At 40.1% G+C, this 22528-nt stretch overlaps 1 protein-coding gene, 1 long non-coding RNA gene and 1 pseudogene across 2 annotated transcripts in view; 1 reads left to right on the top strand and 2 right to left on the bottom strand.

Moving 5' to 3' along the window:
- Positions 1–810: 810 nt before the first annotated feature.
- On the bottom strand, positions 811–9866 carry LOC119088385. The gene is made up of 3 exons (XR_005092064.1): positions 7371–9866; positions 5642–6397; positions 811–4094 (listed from the first exon to the last, which is right to left on the bottom strand). It is a non-coding gene; the product is annotated as an uncharacterized LOC119088385 (long non-coding RNA).
- A 123-nt stretch (positions 9867–9989) lies between these two features.
- Positions 9990–22528, top strand: part of Morc2 (MORC family CW-type zinc finger 2) — a 42380-nt gene continuing 29841 nt past the window's right edge. The window contains exons 1-3 of the mRNA XM_037208247.1: positions 9990–11293; positions 20030–20083; positions 21878–21912. Of these exons, the coding sequence (XP_037064142.1) occupies positions 11226–11293; positions 20030–20083; positions 21878–21912 (157 nt within the window). The 5' untranslated portion in view covers positions 9990–11225. The remainder of the gene's footprint in view (positions 11294–20029; positions 20084–21877; positions 21913–22528) is intronic.
- Positions 17402–17532, bottom strand: LOC114694119 (annotated as a pseudogene).

Raw genomic sequence — 22528 nt, 5'->3', positions numbered from 1 at the left:
TAGGCATTTACTTTGTGTGTGTGTGTGTGTGTGTGTGTGTTGAGACAGGGTATCTCTGTGTAACTTTGCGCCTTTCCTGGATCTCACTCTGTAGACCAGGCTGACCTTGAAATCAGAGATCCGCCTGCCTCTGCCTCCTGAGTGCTGGGATTAAAGGCGTGTGCCACCACAACCTGGCTGGCATTTACTTTTAAAATTCTTTCTTTTTTTTGGTTTTTCGAGACAGGGTTTCCCTGTGTAGCTTTGTGCCTTTCCTGGAACTCACTTGGTAGCCCAGGCTGGCCTCGAACTCACAGAGATCCACCTGGCTCTGCCTCCCGAGTGCTGGGATTAAAGGTGTGCGCCACCACCACCCGTTTAAAAGTAATGTGGTAGTGTAAAATAGTAAAGTTGAATCTCATGTAATCACCACTGCTCAAAGAAAGTCAGTGATAAGACTTTTCTATGCATTTACAAAGATAAGCATACACTTTGAAATGAGTTCACACCATACATTTCTATCCATAACTTGTTTCAGTTATAGGCCTTATGGCCATTTTTCCATGTCTACTCACAACAAATGTACCTTATTTATGTTAACAACTATAGACTTTCTTTTATGGCTGAGTCAGATTGTTCCAGCCAATCTTTGAAGTTCCTACCAGCAATTTTTGTTTCTGTAGTATAATATTCTCTGTTTTTAAGAAAATAATTTTGGTGTGGCGTTGACCTCTAGCTTAATAAATAACCTGAACATGTCAAGTTTCTTTGCTGGTAAATACTGTTATTAGTCAGGACTCAAATTTCAAGTAATAGAAACCAAACTCAAAGTAACTTCAACAAAAAAGGGTATTTATTGGTTCACATAACTGCAAAGTCCAGGGGATATACCACTAGCTTCAGGCACGGCTGGATCCAGGGGCATAAACATCATCAGAACTCAAGTCTTTCCCTCTTTTGGCTGTTTCCCTCTGAACTGGCTTCATTTTCTGCCTGGCTCATTCAACATAGTAGGCCCTGTTGGTTTTGAGTTTTTCTTCTACAAAGCTAAAGCATCTAAGTAAAGAGAACATCTCCACAACTGAGTAAAAAGCCTAGGGTTGATTATCATTGGACAAACTTGAATCATGCATCCATTCCTGAACCAATCACTAGAGTCAAGATGGACTTTGCTGATTGATGAAGTTGGAGTAACTTGTCCAGTACAAAATTCAACAAGTGTCTAAACCACGTGGACTGAAAATTGGAAGAGATGGTTCCAAAAAACATCAGAAGTTGTTTTAGTGAGATGGAATGGACACCTGGCAATAAAAAAAAAAAAAAACGACATCCAGGAAAGGACCAGGTACAGTGAGCTTAATCTTTGCCTATAAAGTTGACTTATAGTAGCTGGCATTTCTTCCTTGGTAATCGAATTCTAAAATTCACCAGGAGTGATGTCTATCCTGTCATCAGGAAGCCTACAATTCGATCGAATGAACAGTAATTTTCATTAGCATCATACTCAAGGATTCACCATAGGGTTTCCATTCAAGTCAGATTTATCAGTGCCCCACTACATTGGTGATGTGAAGCAGGAAAACCATTCTACTTGGCAAACAGATCTGTGAGGCTATTTGAGTTAGTTGCAAATTAAGTTCAGTGGTAAAGTTCTGGTGTTGCTCTATGTCTCATTAAGGTGAACTTAGTTCTGGATGGGTGAGGTACAGGTTCCTTCTGTTCAAAATTCCTTGATGGAACTGGGCATAAGAGAGGCTGAAACTGACTGTAGTCTTCTCAAGGCCAGTTAGTCTGATTGCAGTAGCATGTCAAAACAGGCAGGTTAAGAGCTGAAGACAAGTAAAGACAAGAGTAACTTCAGCAGGGCCAGCCATACCAACAGTTAAGCTATAATCTGGAAGAACAGGCAGTTTAACAACGAAGCTCTGTAAATTAGTTTTTGTCCTGGGTACTCCATAGGGTTTACTCCAGACATAAAATTTTTGGATCTTAAAGGGCCAGTTGGGTATAGCAGCTTTCATTTTCCTGCTTATCTGTGCAAGAACTGTCAGCTTAGAAGGCTATATCCTCAATGCAGACTTGAGGTTCTAGTTAGTAGTCTATGCTACATCTGGGAGCAACAGGATCGTAGTGCCAGGTTTGTCGTAGTTGGCTCTACTTTCTTTGGTAATCAAGTCTTCACCTTCTGTAATACAGCCCATCTCCAAGAATCATCTTAAAGGCAAGTCAAGGCCTCAGACTGGTTGGGTGGCACTGTTTTAAGATTTAGATGAGCTCCGAGGCATGAAGACAGTAGACAAGGCCCAAGATTAAGGCTTTTGCCTTAAGTTTTAGTTTTTTCTACTTATCCAATCACTGATTAGATTCTTGATTCCTCATTTTAACTGAGTATGGCAGGATTAGAGGGTATGACTGGCAGTGTAGACTTTTTTTTTCTTCTGTGAATACATTTAAAAGAAAGAGCTAATAATGTAGAGGTAATAGAAAAGTGAATCTGTAATTTCTTCTTTACAAGTAATAGTTGCATATACAAGCAGAAGTCATCCAGATTTTGATTTGCTGACTGTGAGCAGTTTAGAATAAACAGATCTAAGTCTGATTTGCTGATTTGTGTAAGAATCACATAACCATGGTTAAGGGATAGAAACAAGGATTTAAAGGAGGCAGTTCCAATGTTTACTCAATGCACTCAAGAGTAGCTCTGGTAGTTGGCCCACAAATTGACTATGAAGTTGAGGAATGAGATTTTCTCAGGTCACAAATTAAAGTCTTGTTCACTATGCCATGATTTCAATATTCAGGAATTTTATCCTTTCTACAGAGAAACAATCTTAATGTCTTAAGAATACTTCATAGTAAGGAATAAAGTCAGCCACTCTGAACTAGTGTAAAGTGATAGTATGAGACAGATGAAATTCCATTATAATATCCACAAGGACAGAAACTCAAGAATACTGAAAAATCCTTAGCTGCCATTTAGATTTTTTTTTCCAAGTTACTCTACTTTTCCAGCAAATAGGTTGACAATATGCTACTTGAAGTGCCTAGCAAGTTATCATGGCCTAGAGTCAAAGAATCTGTGTCCAACTATGCCTATCACATACAGCTGATGGTACCAGGCATGGAGTATAATCATTAAGGAATATCTCACTGGGTAGAGGAAAAATTTCTAGCTATATTTTAAGTCACATATATGACAAAAGACGTTCAGAGTATGTCTTCAGGATGATCTGTTCCATGTAGAGGCGAGTAGTTAAATTAATTTTTAATAGGCAGAAATACACGTTGGAGGGATTTGTTTTTTAAAGCCCTGTAAACAGTAGCTATTAAGTAACAGAAAACCATGAAGCAGTTTAATTACTAATAGTTGAGTCACATGACTTGAAATTTGAGACAGTGAATGATAACCAGGTTGCAAGGCCCTTTAGGAAAAAGTGTATTTGGATTTTGCTTCACAGTCAATGGTTATCCTTTGTACATGGAATACCATAGTTAATGAGGAGAGATCAAATGAACAACTTGGTCTAAGATGGCCTCAATGAGGCATCAGCTTCAATACCAGCTTTCAGGCAAATTCGTATATCCAAGTTCCAAGACTTCCAAGTCGAGTACGTCCAGTACCACTAGTTACAGGTTTGTGAAAGTTAATGGGGTTCTTCGGTGTAGGATACACATGAATTGCTCTCTGGCTATATCCAACTCCAGGAAGTTCACCTTGGATGGAATGCTATTAATAAAATTGACAACACTGTATGAGCGTTCTCTGGACAAAGGCATACCCATCTCCAAACATGCTCAGCATCAACTGAATATGAACTATATAGAGTTGGAAGTACCTAAAAGGTCAGAATGTCATTCAGGTCAAACATGTTGTCTTGGGCAGTGGTCTCAAGCAGTATTTTCTGAAGAATTTTACTTAAGGAGGTCCCTTTAGGTGTCACCATGGTGGTAAAGGAAGATAGCTGTGGCAGGCTGCAGACCCCTACTCCTGCTTCATAACTTCATCCAGAGCAGCTTCACTTTACTCTGGACTTCCACGTAGCTTTCCTTCAAAGGACTTCATGAGCACAAAGCCTTTGGAAAATCAGTGATAAGGATAAGTTGTTCACAAAATGCTGAAATACAAAAAATAGGTCATGGGAACCAGAATATGGGTAAGCAAGCTCAATGCTAAGACTACAAGTAGAACTAATTACCTAATGTGGACCATGTTATTGATTGATGGAATTAAAGCTTGAGTTTACTGTAAATTTTGATTACTTTAAAGTTGAGCTTTAGTGACTAAAATGACTAAAAAGTTTGATTATGCTCTAGCGAGTGGCCCCATGAGTATCTGGACAACACAAACTGGGGGTGGGTGGGTGGAGGGGATGACACTATATGAAATTCCACAAAAACTGATAAAAATAATTGATTAAAAAATGACTATGGGGGAACGTGTCTATTGTTTTTAAGTTGTAATAGCACTGGGAATTTTGCAAATATTACTTTTGAGAAGTCCAAGGTTGGATGACTTCACTTAAGCAATAAGATCTGACTGGGCCACAACTCTAATTCTATCTCTTCCTTTTCCCTCCTTACTCGATAAGCAATTCCTTTAAAAGTTACATGACTCTATTGAGAAGTTACTGCTAACTCAACTGACACAAAAGTCAATTCCCCCTCCATTCTCCCATATTTTAGAGGTCCCCTTGACAAAAAAGTAATAATCAAAATGTGTAACACTGAGATGTAACATAATAATTCAAGTAGTTAATGACAAAACATGAAAGGGCAGTTTCAAACAGTGAATTTATTACTGGGTCTCCAGGCCAATCTGCCAATAATTAAGCACTGGTAACAGTTCTAACAGTTTCCCATTCTGTTAAAAAGAGTATTGGAAAAAACAAAAACCCCTGCAGCAATCTGTTTGAACAATGTATAGTACATTGGGTTAAACAGCTATATGAAGCTTTACTGCAGGTCTCGAAACCCTAATACACTACACTACACTGTGTGGGGACACATATTACATATTTTACCACCTCATTTGACAACAAAAACTATAAATTATATACATATATAAAAGCAAATGGCCCATTCTACCTATTAATTTGGGGACAGGCCATAGGTAAGCTTTCTGTGTCCCAAAACATTAATAAAACTTAAAGCAATAGCAAAAACAAGTGCAGATCTGTAGTTCATCGGTCTATACCTGGGAAGACCATAAAAATGAATAAGGAAATCTAAAAATGTTTGTTTCATATTGCATAATAGCCTTGTTTTCTAAAGATTTTTTTTTTAAACCCAAATCACCAACCACCATGGAGACTGCTTGTTCTTATACCTTAGGGACATCATCAAGGATTCTGGTCTAAATATAGTTATCATGATTAAACTTCAAACATCATGCTAATAAGGGCACCATATAAATTGGAAACTTGTACATTTTCAGTCTCCAGGTATTTTAATACTGTGAATAAAGTGAAGGCTAAGATAATGCCAAGGTTAATACTGGACCAGGAGTCAGAAGGACACCTACTGTGTCACATTGGAAATTGCTTAAATTCTTAAAATTCTGTTTCCTTATTTCAAAAAGGGGTGTGACTGTATTGATAACTGACATAAATGTATATGAAAGTGCTTTGAACCTGTAAAGTGCTATATAAACAAAGGAGATTACCATATAAGTTCTATCTTGACGTATCAAGGTCTTTTCTGGAATCTGGGTTGAAGCCTTGTGAGATGGTTAAGTAAAGGGATTCCTTAGTAGAATTTCTTAAATGGGTGAAAAATTTTGGTTCCTGAGTAACCCAAAGATGATACTATGAGGAATTCAATATGCCTTGGTTTTGATCCCAGTGGGTCAGAATATCTGCTTTCTCATTCAGTTACAGCTACAGATTTGAAGTATGAAAAAACCAAGAGTCCAGTGACCTTGACAGAATCCTAGGCAGTTCATTCAAACTTCAGTCTTTGAGATTGTGGAGTAGGTTCCAATGCTGTTCTCAGAGATGATGCCATTTTCAGACAGTGTTGACAATTTAAAAACAAAACAAAACACAAAATCCCCCGGTCCAAGTTTACTATGTGTCTCTGAAGACTTTTAATTGCAGAAATGAACTGTACATTTATGGAATAAACTTGGCCTTTGTTGTGATAAAATAGCTTCAGTTATTTGGCTTGAAGACTCTTGACTGCACTATAAAGGGCTGTGCTGAATCTGGGCAGAGTAGAACAGGAGTGGAGGTAAAGGTCACATCATGATGGTTGAATGCTTCTTGGGTCACAGTGGTCCACTGGAATGGTGTCTTCTTCAGTAGTAAGGTGGTAGGAATCACCGTGAACAAAAATCCAGGTACCAGGTCTGCAGGCTGACGGACTAGCAGAAGGTCATCGGAGGTTCCAGGTGAACACTCAGCAATCAGGAGGCACAGGACTAGAAGGGGCAGGGAAAAATAGTTAAGGTAACAAGCGCATGGAATTATAAACACAGGAGTCTAACACTGGGGTGGGAGCTGCTGTCAGCATATCAACTGTCTGATGGGTATCCACAAGCCTGGCTTACATGATGATAGAGATATTAATTGCTAGAGGCAAAGTCAGCAAAAAAGAAAGGTTGGATGAACAAATGCTGATAGTTCTCTGGCAAAGGTATTTTTCTGACTGTCTCAGGGATCAACAAATAGGGAATGCCTTAAAACTCCTACTTTGGGGCAGTAATTTAATTGTTTTCAGGCTCCTGGGCATTAGGTGATAGAAAAGTGGTTTCACAACTGGTACAAAAATAAGTGAGCTTTTAGGTAACACACCGATTTTATCCTTACTTTCTCAGCATTGTCCCAATGCTGTCTTATACCCCGTCCTTTAAAACTGTCCTAACCTTCACTTTAACAAGCTCTATCTGGACCAAGGCCTTGGTCGGTCAACATGCTTATCTCCCATTCGACTCTCCATTCATTTGTCTATGGTTCCCTAGTTTTCTTTTGAATCTAGAATTAAGAAATAAAACATGAAAGAATGTGGTTTTTATCTAACAAATTCTTTTTATCAAGAATAATGTTAGTTATGTTCCCTGCTTTAAAAAAGGCTTCATTAGACATGGTGGCATGTTTGGGCAAACGGACATAAAACCAAGGTTTTTACTTTCAGCATCTGCTATATGGAAAAAGAACAAATGCATGCAAGTCACTTTTACCAGATTTTGCTTATAAAAGATTAAAGTTATGCTAAAGATGTTTTTTTCTAATGTTAAGAGGGTCACAGGAAGAGAGCATTTTAGTTGCAAATGAGGAAATGGCAGAGCTGTGCCAAGTGATGAACCACAGAAGTGCATTTCCAGAGTCAAGGGAGTAAGAAGAAGACAGTGCAGCAGAAATGGAGAGTAAGGGCATTTGGAAAATGGTAAGTACCGTAGTTCACTTTGGATGCAGTGTTGTCAGTTGGCACTGAGGGTCTGGACAGAAACTCGGGTCTTCAAGTTCCCAGTATAGTGCTGGTGGCAGTGCTTGGTGACTTGTTGCCTCTTTACTCACAGCAAGATCCACAGTTCCAAACTTGAAAAACACGAACCATCTACCTCCAGAGTTCCTGCCACATCTTGACAAGCTCTTCAGGGTCACAGGTGATTGAAAATCTGGAAACCTGGAGTCCACAGTGGCAGCTACACTGAAAAGTGTATCCGCTCCAACTACTGCAAACACTTCATGAACCTCCAATCCTGGACATCTGTGTTTTGTCACAGAATTTCAAGCTTTTAAGTTCCAGTTGATTTTTCTTTTTTCTCTTCTCCTTTCTCCAGAGGAAAGCCTTTTAACACCACAGTCTTAAAGAGTCTTTTGAGGTACATCCAGATTTAATTACAAAAGAACTAAGACCAACACATTTTTCTCCAAAACAGTCATTTCTCTTGAAGGGAAATCATTTGTCTCTGGCCCTTTGGTAAAGGGAATAGTCAACTTACTTTTTTAGACATTTGAATAAAATATCAGAATTGGTAACCTCTAATCATACAAAATACACTTAAATATGTTTGTGTTCACTTGCTTCGAGAGCTGTACCACTTGATAAGCACCACTCCACAAAACGAAAATGTTTGAAATGCAACTGTTCAAACATCTTTATAGTGTTTGCTGGATAATGGCCTGGAATTTAAGAAAAGCAGCTGACAATTAACAGAGAAATAAAAAAACAACGGCATTTTGGCCATTTCAGTCTCACACTTGCAAGCAATTAGAATACAAGGCTGGCCAGGAAAAATTAAGCTTCAGATTACTTCCAAATATACTGATTTTGTGGTTCAGCCAAAGTCCAACAAAACTTTTCAGAGACTGTTAACCTTCAATTAATAATACGAACCAAACCAAACAAGCCAAACCAAAATATAACCCCAAACATCTTCAGGAATCCAATGCCTGGTTCAGTCTTTTCCAGGGAGCCCGCTTGCTAAAAATCCACCTGCACCATTAGCTGGGTTTGGCAGCACCATTTAAAAATAAGCCTGTTCACTATCAACCACGCAAACCAGGGATACAAAATAGGAGCAAACGATGGATGTCTATTATGGTCATAGAAAATGGTCAATGAAAGAAAAGTAGTCAGGCACCAGTACAAGCAGCAGAAAAACAATTGCTGGGCCAAAGATTACATTTCTTGATACTACAGAACACATTCACTCCTAATTGTAGCTGCTTTATATCGGGTGCCATTGTACCATATGTATCAGCCACCCTTCAGGCACCCTACGGTGAGAGGAAAGGGCTTAGAATAGAAGCCAAGCAGTGAAATGATGTTACCCGAAATAGCCATTATGCATTAAGAAGCAGCTCACATATAACCAGGGACTCAAACGGGGGCTTCAAATTGGTTGTGAGGGGTCCCAAATGACATGTAGGCCTCAGTTTCCCCCTGGTGGCATGAATTGTTCTAAACTCTGCTGGGTCCTAGCCCCCTTTGAAAACTTGCTATCGGTGGATGCGCTCATTCCCCTAGAATGCACTTTCCCACATGTTTCTGCACACAAATTCAAGGAGCCTGCTGATCTCCAACTCCAATAAAAGGTTCCCGGACCTAATTTCAGGGAATGAGCAATTGCTAAGTCTTCTTGCAACTCAAAGAAAAAATACAAACAATAATCATCCTTTATGTAAACTGACGCTTGTGTGAAGCGCTTTCAATCCCATACACACACTGATAGGCAGAGGAGGAAACTGAGGCGCGGACAAATTACAGAGTGACTTGCCTAAGGTCACTCGGCCAGCGGGTGGCTAGGCCCGGAAGCAAACCCAGATCTTCCGACTCCGGAGCTCGAATCCCCACCCCGGAGCTGCCGCCAGAGCTGCCGGCCCCCCACTAAGGCGGCATAAGCAGGAAAAGACAAAGGAGAAAGCCCACCACCAACCATCCTCCAGCTCCCTCCTGTCCCTCCAACTGGGTCCTAGCAGGCCCGGAAGGGTGGCGCCAGGCCTCCAGGCCGGCCCCGGCCACCCCAGCCTCCCCCGCCGCCTCCCCGGGAGCGGGGCGGAGCAGCTGCCCCCCGCCGCCAACCACCCGGACGACTCCTCGTCGAATCGCAAACGCATAGGCCGCCGCCCGAGTTCTGCGTACGAGAAGAAAGACGCGGCGCGAGCGCCAGCGGCCACCGGGCGCGCGCCGCGGCGGCCGGGCCTGCGCCCCAAGAGCTGGATGCCAGAGCAGGAGGAAGAGCCGCCAACCGATCGCTCGATCGACCGCACGCCCGCTCCTTCGCCCTACCAGACCGGGGAGGGGGGGAGGGCGCGCCAGGGCTTCTTCGAGTTAGGGGCCTGACTCCCCGGCGACCAGACAAGATGGCTCCTCCGCTCTGCGCTGCAGCTCCCGTCCCGGCTGCGTCGCTCGGCCCGCCCCCGGTACTGTTTCTTTAAATGGCGGAGAGGGTCAGGAAAGCAGGAAGCGCGGCGCGCGCCCTCACGTGACGGGGGCGGGCCAGCCCTGGCAAGATCCGGTCACGTGGGCCGGCGTGGCCCGCCAATCCGGAGGCGGGGTCTCAGGGCGGGGGCGGGAAGACTGGCGGCTCCGTGATTGGTCGAGGGCGCGGCGGAGGCCTTGGAGGCACGGGCCGTCGGGAGTGAGCGAGGTGACTCGCGCTGCGTGCGCTGACGGAGACAAAGCGGGGTCCTGAGGTAGCGGTGCGGGCGGCGGCGACGGCGGCGGCGACGGCGGAGAAGTCCTGAACGCTGAATGTCGTGACGCCGCTCTTGTCGTCATCTGTGCAGGCTCGGCGTGGCGCGCGCGCGCGCGCTCGGGCGGCGGCGGCGGCGGCGGCGGCGGAGGCAGCAGCGGCAGCACATGGTTCCAAGAGCGCGCTGCGGTGGTTGAGTTCCAATTCCGCGGGGAGGGACAAAGGCATCTGCGAGCTGCAGGCAACGCCCGAACGGATCCGGGGGTGCGCTCGCCACGGCCCCCTGGTTCTCCTCCCTGGATCTGGGACTAACTCCTCTCTGGCAGGAGCGAGGAGGTGGCCACAGGACCCGGGCCTGGGAAGGCCTGCGGGCCCGAGGCTGTCTTCGGAAGGGAGTGGGGGCAGGGCACGCCCGAGGTGATTCGGGGAGGGTGGCGTGTGCGGTGTTTTCTGTGGGCCACTGTGAGTAATTTCACCCATCACCTGTGGTGATTGGGGCATCCTAGCCAGCTGTGGTGGGCCGGGGCTCGGGGCAGGAAATCGCCAGGCAGCACCGAGGACCTTTCACTTGGGAAGCGGTGAAGCGGGAAATAGCATCCACTCCTCCGCCGCACTGGCCAGTAGAACACTTGTTTGAAGAGCCTGGTGTCTTCGGTGGTGGCGGCGAAGTCTCCCGTGGTAATGACGTAGGTGGACCGTCGACTTTCTGGCAGAAGTAGGTCAATTTCCTGATTCTTTTCAGGAAACAGAGAAGGACTGGAAGACCACGAAGATGAAGCAGAAATAAACCGCCAACTTTGAAGACCATTCAGAAGCATTCGTTTTTTTGACGCAACGCAATTGCATGGAGGAAGCTTGACCCTCACCACTCTTAAGGACTGTAGGTTTAGGATGTAGTTCTTTCCAAAATATTACATCATAGTCACCAAAATACTTAAATCACTTGCAGTTTCAAATGTCTGACTATATTTTGGATAGATACTAGGGAAATTTTATGTGTCACTAAGAAGCCCACATTTACCCCTTATTGGACAGAACCCTAGGAAAACCTTTTCCGTCGTATGTACTTCCCCTGTTAACGGGTAAAGACTGGAGACTCATTGCAGTCATGGCCTTCACCAATTACAGCAGTCTCAACCGAGCTCAACTAACCTTTGAATATCTGCACACAAATTCGTAAGTATCCTGTAGGTGCCACTGAGGTAACCAGTAACTCCTCCTTGATGTTAATATGGAAATACTTCAGAAAATTTTGCTTTTTTATTCCTTGGCATGTGTCATTGGCCTGAGATGTATCACTGGATGTCTTGCGCGCTATTGAAGAACTGAGATCAGTGAAATATATGTTGCTAATCTAGAAGAAAATGATTTTCACTTACTGGATCAAAATTTTCTAAATGCAAACTATATGGAATCAGTGTATTGAGTTGTTTCATCCAAGTGTTTAATAGGAATCCAACAAAGGATCGCCAGAATGTGGACCATCCAGTATCAACTATCAACTGTTGCACATCTTTAGTGACAGCCTAGACAATTGGGTATAACAAGTGTTTCTAACAACAACAACAAGATGATGACATGTGAATGATCAACTTGGAAGAAGAAAGCTGTTATTTTTTCAGCAAACAATTGGCTTTAATTTTTTTGGCAAATTGGTAGTATATCCGATATAGTTTGTATATGCTAAGTGGAGTGGAGATTTCTTTAAAGCCCTTGATTTAGGTAGTCTTCCCTCAAAATATGTGAAATCACAGAAGCATGCTGTGTTCATGGTTCTTGAGAAAGTGAAAAGATTAACATCATTACAATTCAGGATGGAATATTTTAGGGCTTATTATTTATCAATTTTGAAGACAGAGTCTTTACATAGCCCTGAAACTGACTATTTAGATGAGGTTGGGCTGGAACTCAGAGATCTGCCTGCCTCTGCCCACCAAGTGCTGGGATTAAAGGTGTGCTCCACCACACCCAGCTAGTGTCAATTCTTTTTTTTTTAAAAAATGATTTATTTATTCTTATTTTGTGTGCATTGGTGTTTTGCTTGCATGTATGTCTGTATGAAGATGTCAGATCTCCTGGAACTGTAGTTAGAGTTGTGAACTGCCATGTGGGTGCTGGGAATTGAACCCAGGTCCTCTGGAAGAACAGCCAGTGCTCTTAACCACTGGGCCATCTCACCAGCCTCAACGTACTTTTTTTTGTTTGTTTTTGCTTTTGTTTTTCAAGACAGGGTTTCTCTGTGTAGCTTTGTGCCTTTCCTGGATCCCGCTCTGTAGGCCAGGCTGGCCTTGAACTCACAGAGATCCGCCTGGCTCTGCCTCCCGAGTGCTGGGATTAAAGGCGTGTGCCACCACTGCCTGGCAGTATCAATTCTTAAAACACCTTCATTTAGTTACCTTTTGGGGCTAAAAACTAGTCAAAAACATACACCTGTTACTTTTGAGCTCGAGGTAAGTATTCTTAGAGTACTAGATGAGTTAATGGAGACCTAAATGAATAAATGGTCCAGTTAGTGGAAGAACCCTCTGCAGATTAGAGAGCATAGACTTCAGTCATCCCATAATAGTGCAGTTATTTTTTTAGCCTTTTGTGATTCCATAATACTTTAAAAAAAAAAAAATGTTTTCTGAGCTATGTAGTGGTTGTGCATGCCTTTAGTCCTGGTGCTTGGGATGCAGAGACAGGCAGATCTCTGTGAGTTTCAGGCTAGCCAGGGATACACAGAGAAAATTGTCTCAAAACAAAACCAAAACAACAAACAAAACAAATTCCAAAACCCTCAACCAAACAAACAAACAAACTTTTGAAAAGGAAGTAATTTTTTTTCTGAGCAGTGATTTGTCTAACTCTAAGAGGTTTTATTTTGCATTGTTTAGGAAGTGCTTTTTGTTTGTTTTTTATTGAAGTAGATCAGTTTAGAGATGGTACCGTAGAGATTACCTTGGACACAGATTATAAAACTGGAACCTAGGTCACTAATCAAAAATGCTAGCACAGCCTTTGGTTACACTTTCAGTGTTCTTTATGTTTGAGCTACATATTAAAAACAAGCAGGTGAAGGGCACTTCTGTTCAAGGCTGATTGTGTGCTATAAATGTCAGCACACATCAGATTTGAAATTTGGAATTACAAATTTTCAGAAACTTGGAAGACCTTTGAAGACTGGCCTTCAAAATCTTTTTGTTCCAACATCACCACACTATGCAATAACAGTAGTACCAGCAATTCATTGCTTAAAATATAGGTTGACAGTTACTCTTGTTTTACATTTGAGAAAACTGAGGCCCTAGGAAATTAAATTGTTTAAATGCTTTCAGAAAGGCTGCAGAGGCAGATTAAAGGTACCCAGATTTGACTATAGCGCTTAGTATTTTTAACCATTATGCAATTCTGACTGTTACCTTGAAGGTTTTGTTTTCTTGTCTGTTAAGGCAGAGGACTTAACTTCCCGATTTATAAGTCTTCCATTTTGGTTTATTTTATTAAGCTTCTGAGGACTATGGATTATTTCTCCTTTTGTTATTATATGCTTTATTAATAGTATGTAGACAATGCCAAAGCAAAGAAGTAAACTGAGTTACTTGACTAAGGCTGATGTTGGAGAATTTTCTGTGACTTTTATCCATGTTGAATTGGAATTTTGTGCTTGCTTGAACATAGGAATGGCATAGCATTTGGAAACTGGAATTTCTTATTTGGATCACAAATTTGATCTTTGAAATGATTCTATTTTGTGTCTAGTCTTACCAGAAGAAATATTAACTGCATAATACCATGAACGATGAGGATGTTGTTTTTTTTACTTAGGCTTTTATTGTGTAGCCCAGGGTGGCCTTGATCTTCGTGCCTAAGCATCTTGAGTGCTGGGATTTCTGGTGTGAGCCACCACACTGAGCCCTCAACTTAGGTTTTTTGTTTGTAATTAATTTTAAGAGGTTTTGTTTTTGTTTTGGTCATTATGACTTGATTGGGAGTTCATTCTAAGAAAAAACTAAAAAGTTTTACATGTAATATTGAGTGGTTTAATAAATCAACTTCAGAGAAGGAAAGATTGGTTTTAACAGTACCTTCTTTGTTCTTTTAAATTTTAAAAATGCCAGATTTCAGATGTTACATCAACAATATTAACCATATTTTGAATTGTGAAATAAACATTTTATCTATTTTCCTTAGTATGTAGACTTGCAAGCAGAGCCCAGGCTAGAGGGGTAGAAATTTTTGTGGTTTTGTGAAAAGCCTGTACTTAGAAATTCACAAACCCTAAATTTGAGTGCTTCTTTTCTGTGCCTGTGCACAGGGCAGTTTTTTCAAGCCTCAGTTTCTTCATTTGTATGATGGAGCTAATATGATAGTGTTTGAGGATTATGCCAAATAACAGTCAAGTGTCTACTATTTTCTTTATACTGTTTGATCTAGACTAAAATTTAATGCAGCCTGCTCATTGGTGGTAGACACTAGACACATTTCTTAAAAAATATTTTTATGTGTATGAGTGTATGTATGCATATGTACCATGTGCATGCCTGATACCCACTGAGGTCAGAAGAGAGCATCAGATTCCCTGAAACTGGAATTAGGGATGCTTGTGAGCTACCCTGTAGGAATTGGGACCTGAACCTGAGTCCTCTGCAAGAGCAACATGTGCTCTAAGCCACTGAGCCATCTCCAGTCTCTAAGCAGATACATTCAGAAGTGTATGTTGGAGAGAATAAATAGGTCTTAATTTTTGTGAAAATTAGATCCTATGATACTTAGTAATGATGGTTATTCTTGGTTATAGCTACATCAAGGCTGGGAGCAGGCTTGCAAATTCTCATGATAGCCTGAAAAAAAAAATTTAGTTTCTTTTAATCTATTTCTTTTAATAGTATATGTTGCTTTTTATGGGATTATACAGGTTAGGGTTTTCACATTAAAGGAGTTTTAAACTCTTTGGTGGTTGGTTTTATGGCTGCTATTCTTGTTATAGTGGTGGTTCCTTTGGCATAAGATCTTTTTTTTATAAATTATGATGTGTATCTTAAGTCATTTGATTTGTTATACTTTTATGTAATCAGGTGATCATAATGCTTAAGTATAAGGTGACTATTTTTGTCTATTACTCTCGGAACATTCCGTGACTTACCTTTGGCATATGATATTTCTGGGTGGTTTTTTTATTTTATTTTATTTTTTTTTTTTTTTATGAGAAATGAATGTACAGGGACCTATTAAGTCAGAGACTTGGGTTTCATATGATTTACAAGCCTGCTGAAATGGTAGGGTGACCATGTATTTGTGTGTGTATATACATATAGGTATGTATGTATGCTTGTATGTGCACACACTATTTGAATATAAAATGACTCCACGATTTCTTAGCTTTCTTGAGCTCACAGAGATCCCTGCCTGCCTCTGCCTCCCCAGTGCTAGGATTAACGGCATGTACCTCTAGCTTTATTTTCTACTAATTAGGGCAATTAACTATTGTCAACATACTCAAAAACTCAGCAAAGCTTCCATTGCTCTGAGCTTGTGGACAATTTTTTGATTTAAATTCAGGTTGGCTAAATAGAGAAACACCATTTTCTTTATATGATGAACAAATTTACATGTAATTTTGTTGCTGGAAATGCTGAGCTGTAAAAAAACTTAAAGGTCACATGTGGTAAAATAACAATTGAAAGCATCAGAGTTTATAAAAGCCTTTGTGTTTTACTGATTAGTTGACTTCGAATGATATGCAAATGATATTTAGTTCTGTGAAGAAGGTTTTTGTTTTTTTTTAAATTTGATACAGGGTCTCTCTATGTAGGCCTAGCTGTCCTGGAACTCACTATATAGACCAGTCCGGCTTCAAACTCACAGAGATTCACCTGCCTCTGCCTCCTGAGTGCTGGGATTAAAGGTGTGTGCCCTCTTGCATGACTTGAGAAATATTTTTTAAAATATTTATTCATTATATTGCAAATGCTAGCCAGCAAACAAATGTACCTTTTGAAATATTTGGCAAAAAAGGAATCTCATGCATTTTTGTGGGTTTTTTTTTTATGATTTTAAGAAATATTTAGAACAATGATGTCAATATCTATAAGTTCCATCTATCATATGAGATTCTCAATATTTTTTCTGACCTTACCAAGAACACAGAAGGCGCTTTAATGATGTGTGCTACCATACAAAAATACTCTTTAGCTACAGTTTAATATCTATTAGGTTTCTGAAATATATATGTATAAAATACTGATGATACTGCTAGCAACAAGATTTGGGTTTTTTTTTTCCCCCTTAGATCTTATATATGCAAAGCACATTCTTAAACTTTGCATAGAATACAGTGAAATTTTAGCTAGAAGTGCTTTGTTGCCCCCCCCCCCTTTTTTTTCCCCTAGAGACAGGGTTTCTCTATAGTTTTGGTTCCTGTCCTGGATCTTGCTCTGTAGACCAGGCTGGCCTTGAACTCACAGAGTGCTGGGATTAAAGGCGTGCGCCACAGCTTCCCCTTTTAATAGCCCCTTAATAGATTCTAAATGTCTCATTTTTTTATATGAAACAATTGGAAGTGCATAGTGCTTTTGATAATTTTTTTGTTCTTGTGGCAGTGTTATTGTCCCCATAATTGTTATTTATAGTTTTCATAACTGAAGGCCAGAAACCTTTTCTTGTCTTTGAGCCCAGGCTAACCTTAAACTTACTAAGTAGCCAAGGATAACCTTGAACTTCTGATCCTCTTGCCTTCACCTGATTTCTGGGACTATAGGCTTATACCACCATACCTAGTTTTATGTCATACATGTTAGTCAGCCTTACCGAGTTACATCCCCAGCCTAGAAACATTATTTTTTAAGCCAGAAGAATTTGAGCTCTGTTGTATGTGAATTGATACACCATTCTGATACAAGTTATACTTTGGTTCTTAATATAGTATGCTCCTATTACCATACACTGGGAACTGATTCCCCCCCCCCCCATTCATTAATTTATGTTAAAAACATGTTCATGGCTGGGCGGCGGTGGCCCATGCCTTTAATCTCAGCACTAGGGAGGCAGAGCCAGGTGGATCTCTGTGAGTTCGAGGCCAGCCTGGTCTACAGAGCAAGATCCAGGACAGGCATCAAAAACTGCACAGAGAAACCTTGTCTTGAAAAACAAAACAAAACAAAACCATATTCATAAGCCCGGCAGTGGTGGTGGTGCATGTCTTTAATCCCAGCACTCAGGAGGCAGATCCAGGCGGATCTCTGTGAGTTCGAGGCCTGGTCTACAGAGTGGGATGCAGGAAAGGTGCAAAGCTACACAGAGAAATCCTGTCAAAAAGACTATCAAAAATTTCCACTTTTCCAATTTTGTCTGTATTTCAAGTCATTGGGGTAGTTTTCAACTAGCAGCAATTGCACCTCAGATAAACCTGATTGGTTATGATACTACTCAAAGCTAGATTCCCCTCTTTTTTTTTTTTTTTTTTTTTTTTGGTTTTTTGAGACAGGGTTTCTTTGTGTAGCTTTGCGCCTTTCCTGGAGCTCACTTGGTAGCCCAGGCTGGCCTCGAACTCACAGAGATCCGCCTGGTTCTGCCTCCCGAGTGCTGGGATTAAAGGCGTGCACCACCACCGCCTGGCCTAGATTCCCCTCTTAATAATTTTGTCTTGAAGACAATCTAGCTATATAGCCTAGACTTGCCTAAGACTTGTTATTGTCTTCCCTTGGCCTTATGGAATTACAGTTGTGTGCCATCATGCCTAGCTATAGATTGACTTTTTTGTCGTCTTATCTAACCTAGGCCTTGTGCATGCTAGGCAAGTGCTCAGACACCGAGCTACAGCCTCTGTCTCTAGATTGACTGTTCTGTTTGTTTTTTGTTTTTTGAGACAGGGTTTCTCTGTGTAACAGCTCTGGCTGTCTTGAAACTCACTTTGTAGACCAGGCTGACCTCAAACTCAGAGATCTGCCTGCCTCTGCCTCTGCCTCTGCCTCCCAAATGCTAGGATTAAAGGCATGCACCACCACCACCACCACCAGCAGCACCGCCTAGATTGGGACTTTTAATTTACATTGTCTTTAACAATTCACCTTAATTTTCCAACCTGTCTCTGTCTACGTCTCTGTCTGTCTGTCTCCTGTGAGAATTAAATCTAAGGCCTGTGCATGCTAGACAAACACTGTGCCACAGACCTATATCCTCAACCCTCTCCCTATACCAGTGGTTCTCAACCTTCCTAATGCTGCAACTCTTTAGTACAGTTCCTCATGTTGTGGAACTGTAAAATTATTTTTGTTGCAACTTCATAACTGCTACTGTTAAGAATTTTTGAAGATAGAGGCTTACCAAAGGAGCTGTAACCCTCAGGTTGAGAACTACTTCCTATACAAAAATGGAGTGGAATACACAGGGCATTCTTTATCCAACTGATAGTTTGGCAAATTTAAGGTAATAGTTTTGAAATTTACTTAAATTTTTTTTGATAGTATCTTGCTACGTAGTCCAGGCAGGCCTTGAGTTCATCTTACTACCTCTAAAATGATGTCATTATAGGCTCCTGGAATTACAGGCATTGCTACAACAACTGTGAACACTAAATATTTATAATAAAGAGATGACTTTTTAAGGCAAGGTTTCTTTTAGAAGTTTGAGTCTTCCATGTCAAGTACTTAACATTTGGATTTTAGCCAGAAGAATTTGAGCTCCATTCCGTAAGTGAATTGGTGATTAAAAAAAAAGTCTACATCTTGCTGCAGCATATTTCTTGGTCCTACTGTCTTTGGATTAGCAACAGATATATTCACTGATCTCATGGGAGAAAATTTCTTCCTAAAATTCTAGGAAAAGATAGTTTTACGTATTTAAAGTGTATAGTAAAAAAAAAAATGAAGAGTAACTTTGAGGACAATCAATTTTCTTGGAGAATTCAGTTAGGAGTTTTTATAAACAAATGGTTTACACTTTGTTTAAAACAATATGATAAGGGGTTGGAGATTTTAAATGCTAGGTATTGGTATTATATTTCAATCTAAATGTTTAGGAAATGTCATTTTGATTATTGACTAAAACTGAAAAAGCAATAATAATTTATGAAAGTTGATTATAGTTTGTGTTTGTAACTTTGTATTTCCTTTAAAAGTCAAGCTGATTTTCTGGATGGTTCTATGTGGATCTATCCTACTTTATATTTAATGAAGACTATTATAGGAATTGTACAAATTAAGAAAGTATAAATTGAGCATACCTTTTAGCATCTTGAGATATAAAAACCTCTGTGTGATCTGTACCAGTGAAAAGAGGAAGCTCAGGCTTTTGTGTACCTTATAAACAAAATTACTTATTTTCAAAAAGGGAGATACTATAATTTTAACTTTCTTAGATGTTGGCTAAAACCAGGTCTTTGTCTATTATTAAATCGAATTCTCCTTCAAGGATAAGAATTGGTATGGTCTTCTGGGTTTCCAGAGAAAAGTAACTTTTTAAGTAGACGCTTCAGTGGTTATCTCCTGGAAGCTACTGAAAGTTTGGGTTTTGTGAACATACCTGTCATTATTGAGAACTCAAGACATTTACTTGTTAAAATGTAATGTTTACAATTCCTCTTGTATAGAAACAGCTGGTTAAATTAATGAAAAGATAAAATGTAGGCATTTCTTTTCTAGTCAGACTTATCACTACTTTTAATATTACATGTGGAAATTTAAAGATTCTTTAAGGTGAGTTTTTCAATTAAAAATAGGAAGAAAAAATGTTTCTGAGTAAATGACAGGACTTGAGTTGAGGGGAATTAGCTCTAGAAAGGCTTGTGTTATGGAGAAGTTTACATTTAGTAGTTACATCAGTAATGTATATGAGGATTTTAGATGTTTTCTAAGCCTTTTAAATATTTATAACCTTAAGACTCATAGTTCAGTTCATACTTCTTTTGTTGACTCTTAAAATTTATTATTTCAGAACCACTCATGAATTCTTGTTTGGTGCTCTTGCTGAACTGGTTGATAATGCAAGGTACGTAGTCTTCCAGCCTATAATTGCTTGGAATAGGAACTTTATGGATCATCATGACCTTTGCTCTCTGATGACTTGAGAGTAAGATGTTTTTGTTGTATTTGTTGCAACTCCTAAGAGACTTGTTAGCAAGAAGTATTTTTATTATCACAGTAATTGGCACTTTTCTTGATTACCTTAAATTCTTTCATTGCTCTTTGTATTCCAGCCTAAAAATAGGAAACTTACTACTTCCAAACCACCTTCCCTTGTGTATCAGAGCGTGATAATTGTGAAAAGTAGGGAATTAAGATAGGAAGTTAAGAGTCAAACTAATGGGATACATAGCTTATAGTATTAATTTGTGCTGCCAAGGCACTGTACCACTGAATGTCTTTAAAACTAGGTCAGACTTTTGCACCTTCTCCCAAATTCATGTTTTATTGTAAGTGAATACTCTTTAGTCAGTATCTTCCAGTGTGGGTTTTTTGTTTGTTATTTTTTTTTTAAATATATTTTAAACTATCCTTTAAGATTATTTATTTTATTAGTGTCCCATGAGAGTGTTGGATCCCCTGGAACCAGAGAGTTACAGACAGTTGTGAGCTGCTGTGTGGGTGCTGGGAATTGAACCCAGGTCCTCTGGAAGAGCAGCCAGTGCTCTTACTCGCTGAGCCATCTCTCCAGGCCCTTGTTTGTTATTTTGAGACAGAACCTCACTATATAACTGACTAGCCTGGTACTCACTGTGTAGACCAGGCTGATGTTAAATTTACAGAGTTCTGTTGACCTCTGCCTCTCATGTGCTGTGTGCCACTATGCTTGGTCTAATGTCTTCCATTGTTAGCAGCAATGTTTAGAAGGAATCATGTTTCAACACTCTCATGTTGTGTTCTTAGCATTGGAAGATACATATTCCTGTGTAAGAACAAGTAAAAGTTTGGGTTTGTTCACAAAGATTCTGTTTATACTTACATTAAGGATTATCTTGGTTTTATTGAATGTAAACTCTAAAATTCAAGTATTTATTGACTAGTGTTGATAACTAATGGAGGAAGAAGAGGGTAAGAGTTGGTAGTAGAATTTGAAACTTCCTCAGTTAATTTACTTGTAATTTCTAATGTCTGTACAACTGACTTATACTGTTAGTACTTTTGTTTGTGTTTTTGAGACAGACCTTACTCTACAGCCCAAGATTCTCCTGCTTCCGTTCAGTCTCTTGAGTGTTGGCATTACAGATGTGTGATATCATACTTGACTTTTATTATTGCTTTTGTTAATATATGCTTGTTACCTGCTCATTGAAATGTACTAGATAACACATTTTTAACTACAAAATTCCCATTTTCTTTTAATCTTGATCAGTTTATAATTTTCCCATTCAATTTAAAAAAATGTAAGTTAATGAAATTTTTTTTTTTTTTTAGGTTTTTTTGAGACAGGGTTTCTCTGTGTAGCTTTGTACCTTTCCTGGAACTCATTCTGTGCCCAGGCTGGCCTCTGCTTCCCAAGTGCTGGAATTAAAGGCTTGGACCACCACGGCCCCTCATAAAATTATTTTTAAAATCACTGCTTATTAATTTAGTGCGACCACAGTGTGCTACAATGGCACATAATTTTTTTGAGATGGTCTCATGTAGCCCAGACTGGTTTCAAACTTCTTGGGTAGTTAAGGTTGACCTTAAACTCCTGATTCTTTTTCATAGCTTGAACAATTCAAAATAATATTCATTGCACTTAAAATACTATGCATTTTGCTGATTAATACTTCATATTCTAATTTGTATCTCAGATTTTTTCCCTTTAATTTTGCAGAGATGCTGATGCCACCAGAATAGACATTTATGCTGGTAAGCCAGACTTTAGACCTTCTATTGCTTAAGAAGTGAGGGGGAAATAACTGGTTTCTGGAGCCTGGAGATGGCGGAATTTCTTCATGTTATTGGTAGAAATGGGGCAGCTCTGATCATATATGTCTTAGAACCCAGGAGCTTTAAGAGGGTGGTGAAATGATCCAGTATTAGTCATCTTTCTGGAAGGCAAGATCTTGGAATTAGGCCTTCACTACTCCTGGTAGCAGAGGTTCTACCCTGGAAAGTTGTTTATATCAGTTGTAGAAAATAGCTGGTAATTTAAAGAGATGTTGAGACCATGTGTTAGTCAGGGTTGTCTAGAGTAACAGAACTTTTGGAATGAATCTCTCAGTTTATTAGAGTGACTTACAGGCTTTAGTCCAGCTAATCCAGCAATGGCTAGCTGTGAGTGGAATGTCCAAGAATCCAGTAGTTGCTCAGTCCACAAGGCTGAACATCTTATCTAGTCTTCAGTACATGCTGGAATCCCAAAGAGGTAGGCTCCAATGCCAGTTAAGGAATGAGTGTGCTAGCAAGGCGGGGGCAAGTCAGGCAAAGAGCAAAAGCTTCCATCTTCCATGTCCTTATATAGGCTTCCAGCAGAAAGTGTGGC

This window comes from Peromyscus leucopus, chromosome 7, assembly GCF_004664715.2.
Source record: "Peromyscus leucopus breed LL Stock chromosome 7, UCI_PerLeu_2.1, whole genome shotgun sequence".
NCBI lineage: Eukaryota > Metazoa > Chordata > Mammalia > Rodentia > Cricetidae > Peromyscus > Peromyscus leucopus.
This window is presented reverse-complemented; position numbering and strand designations above follow the sequence as displayed.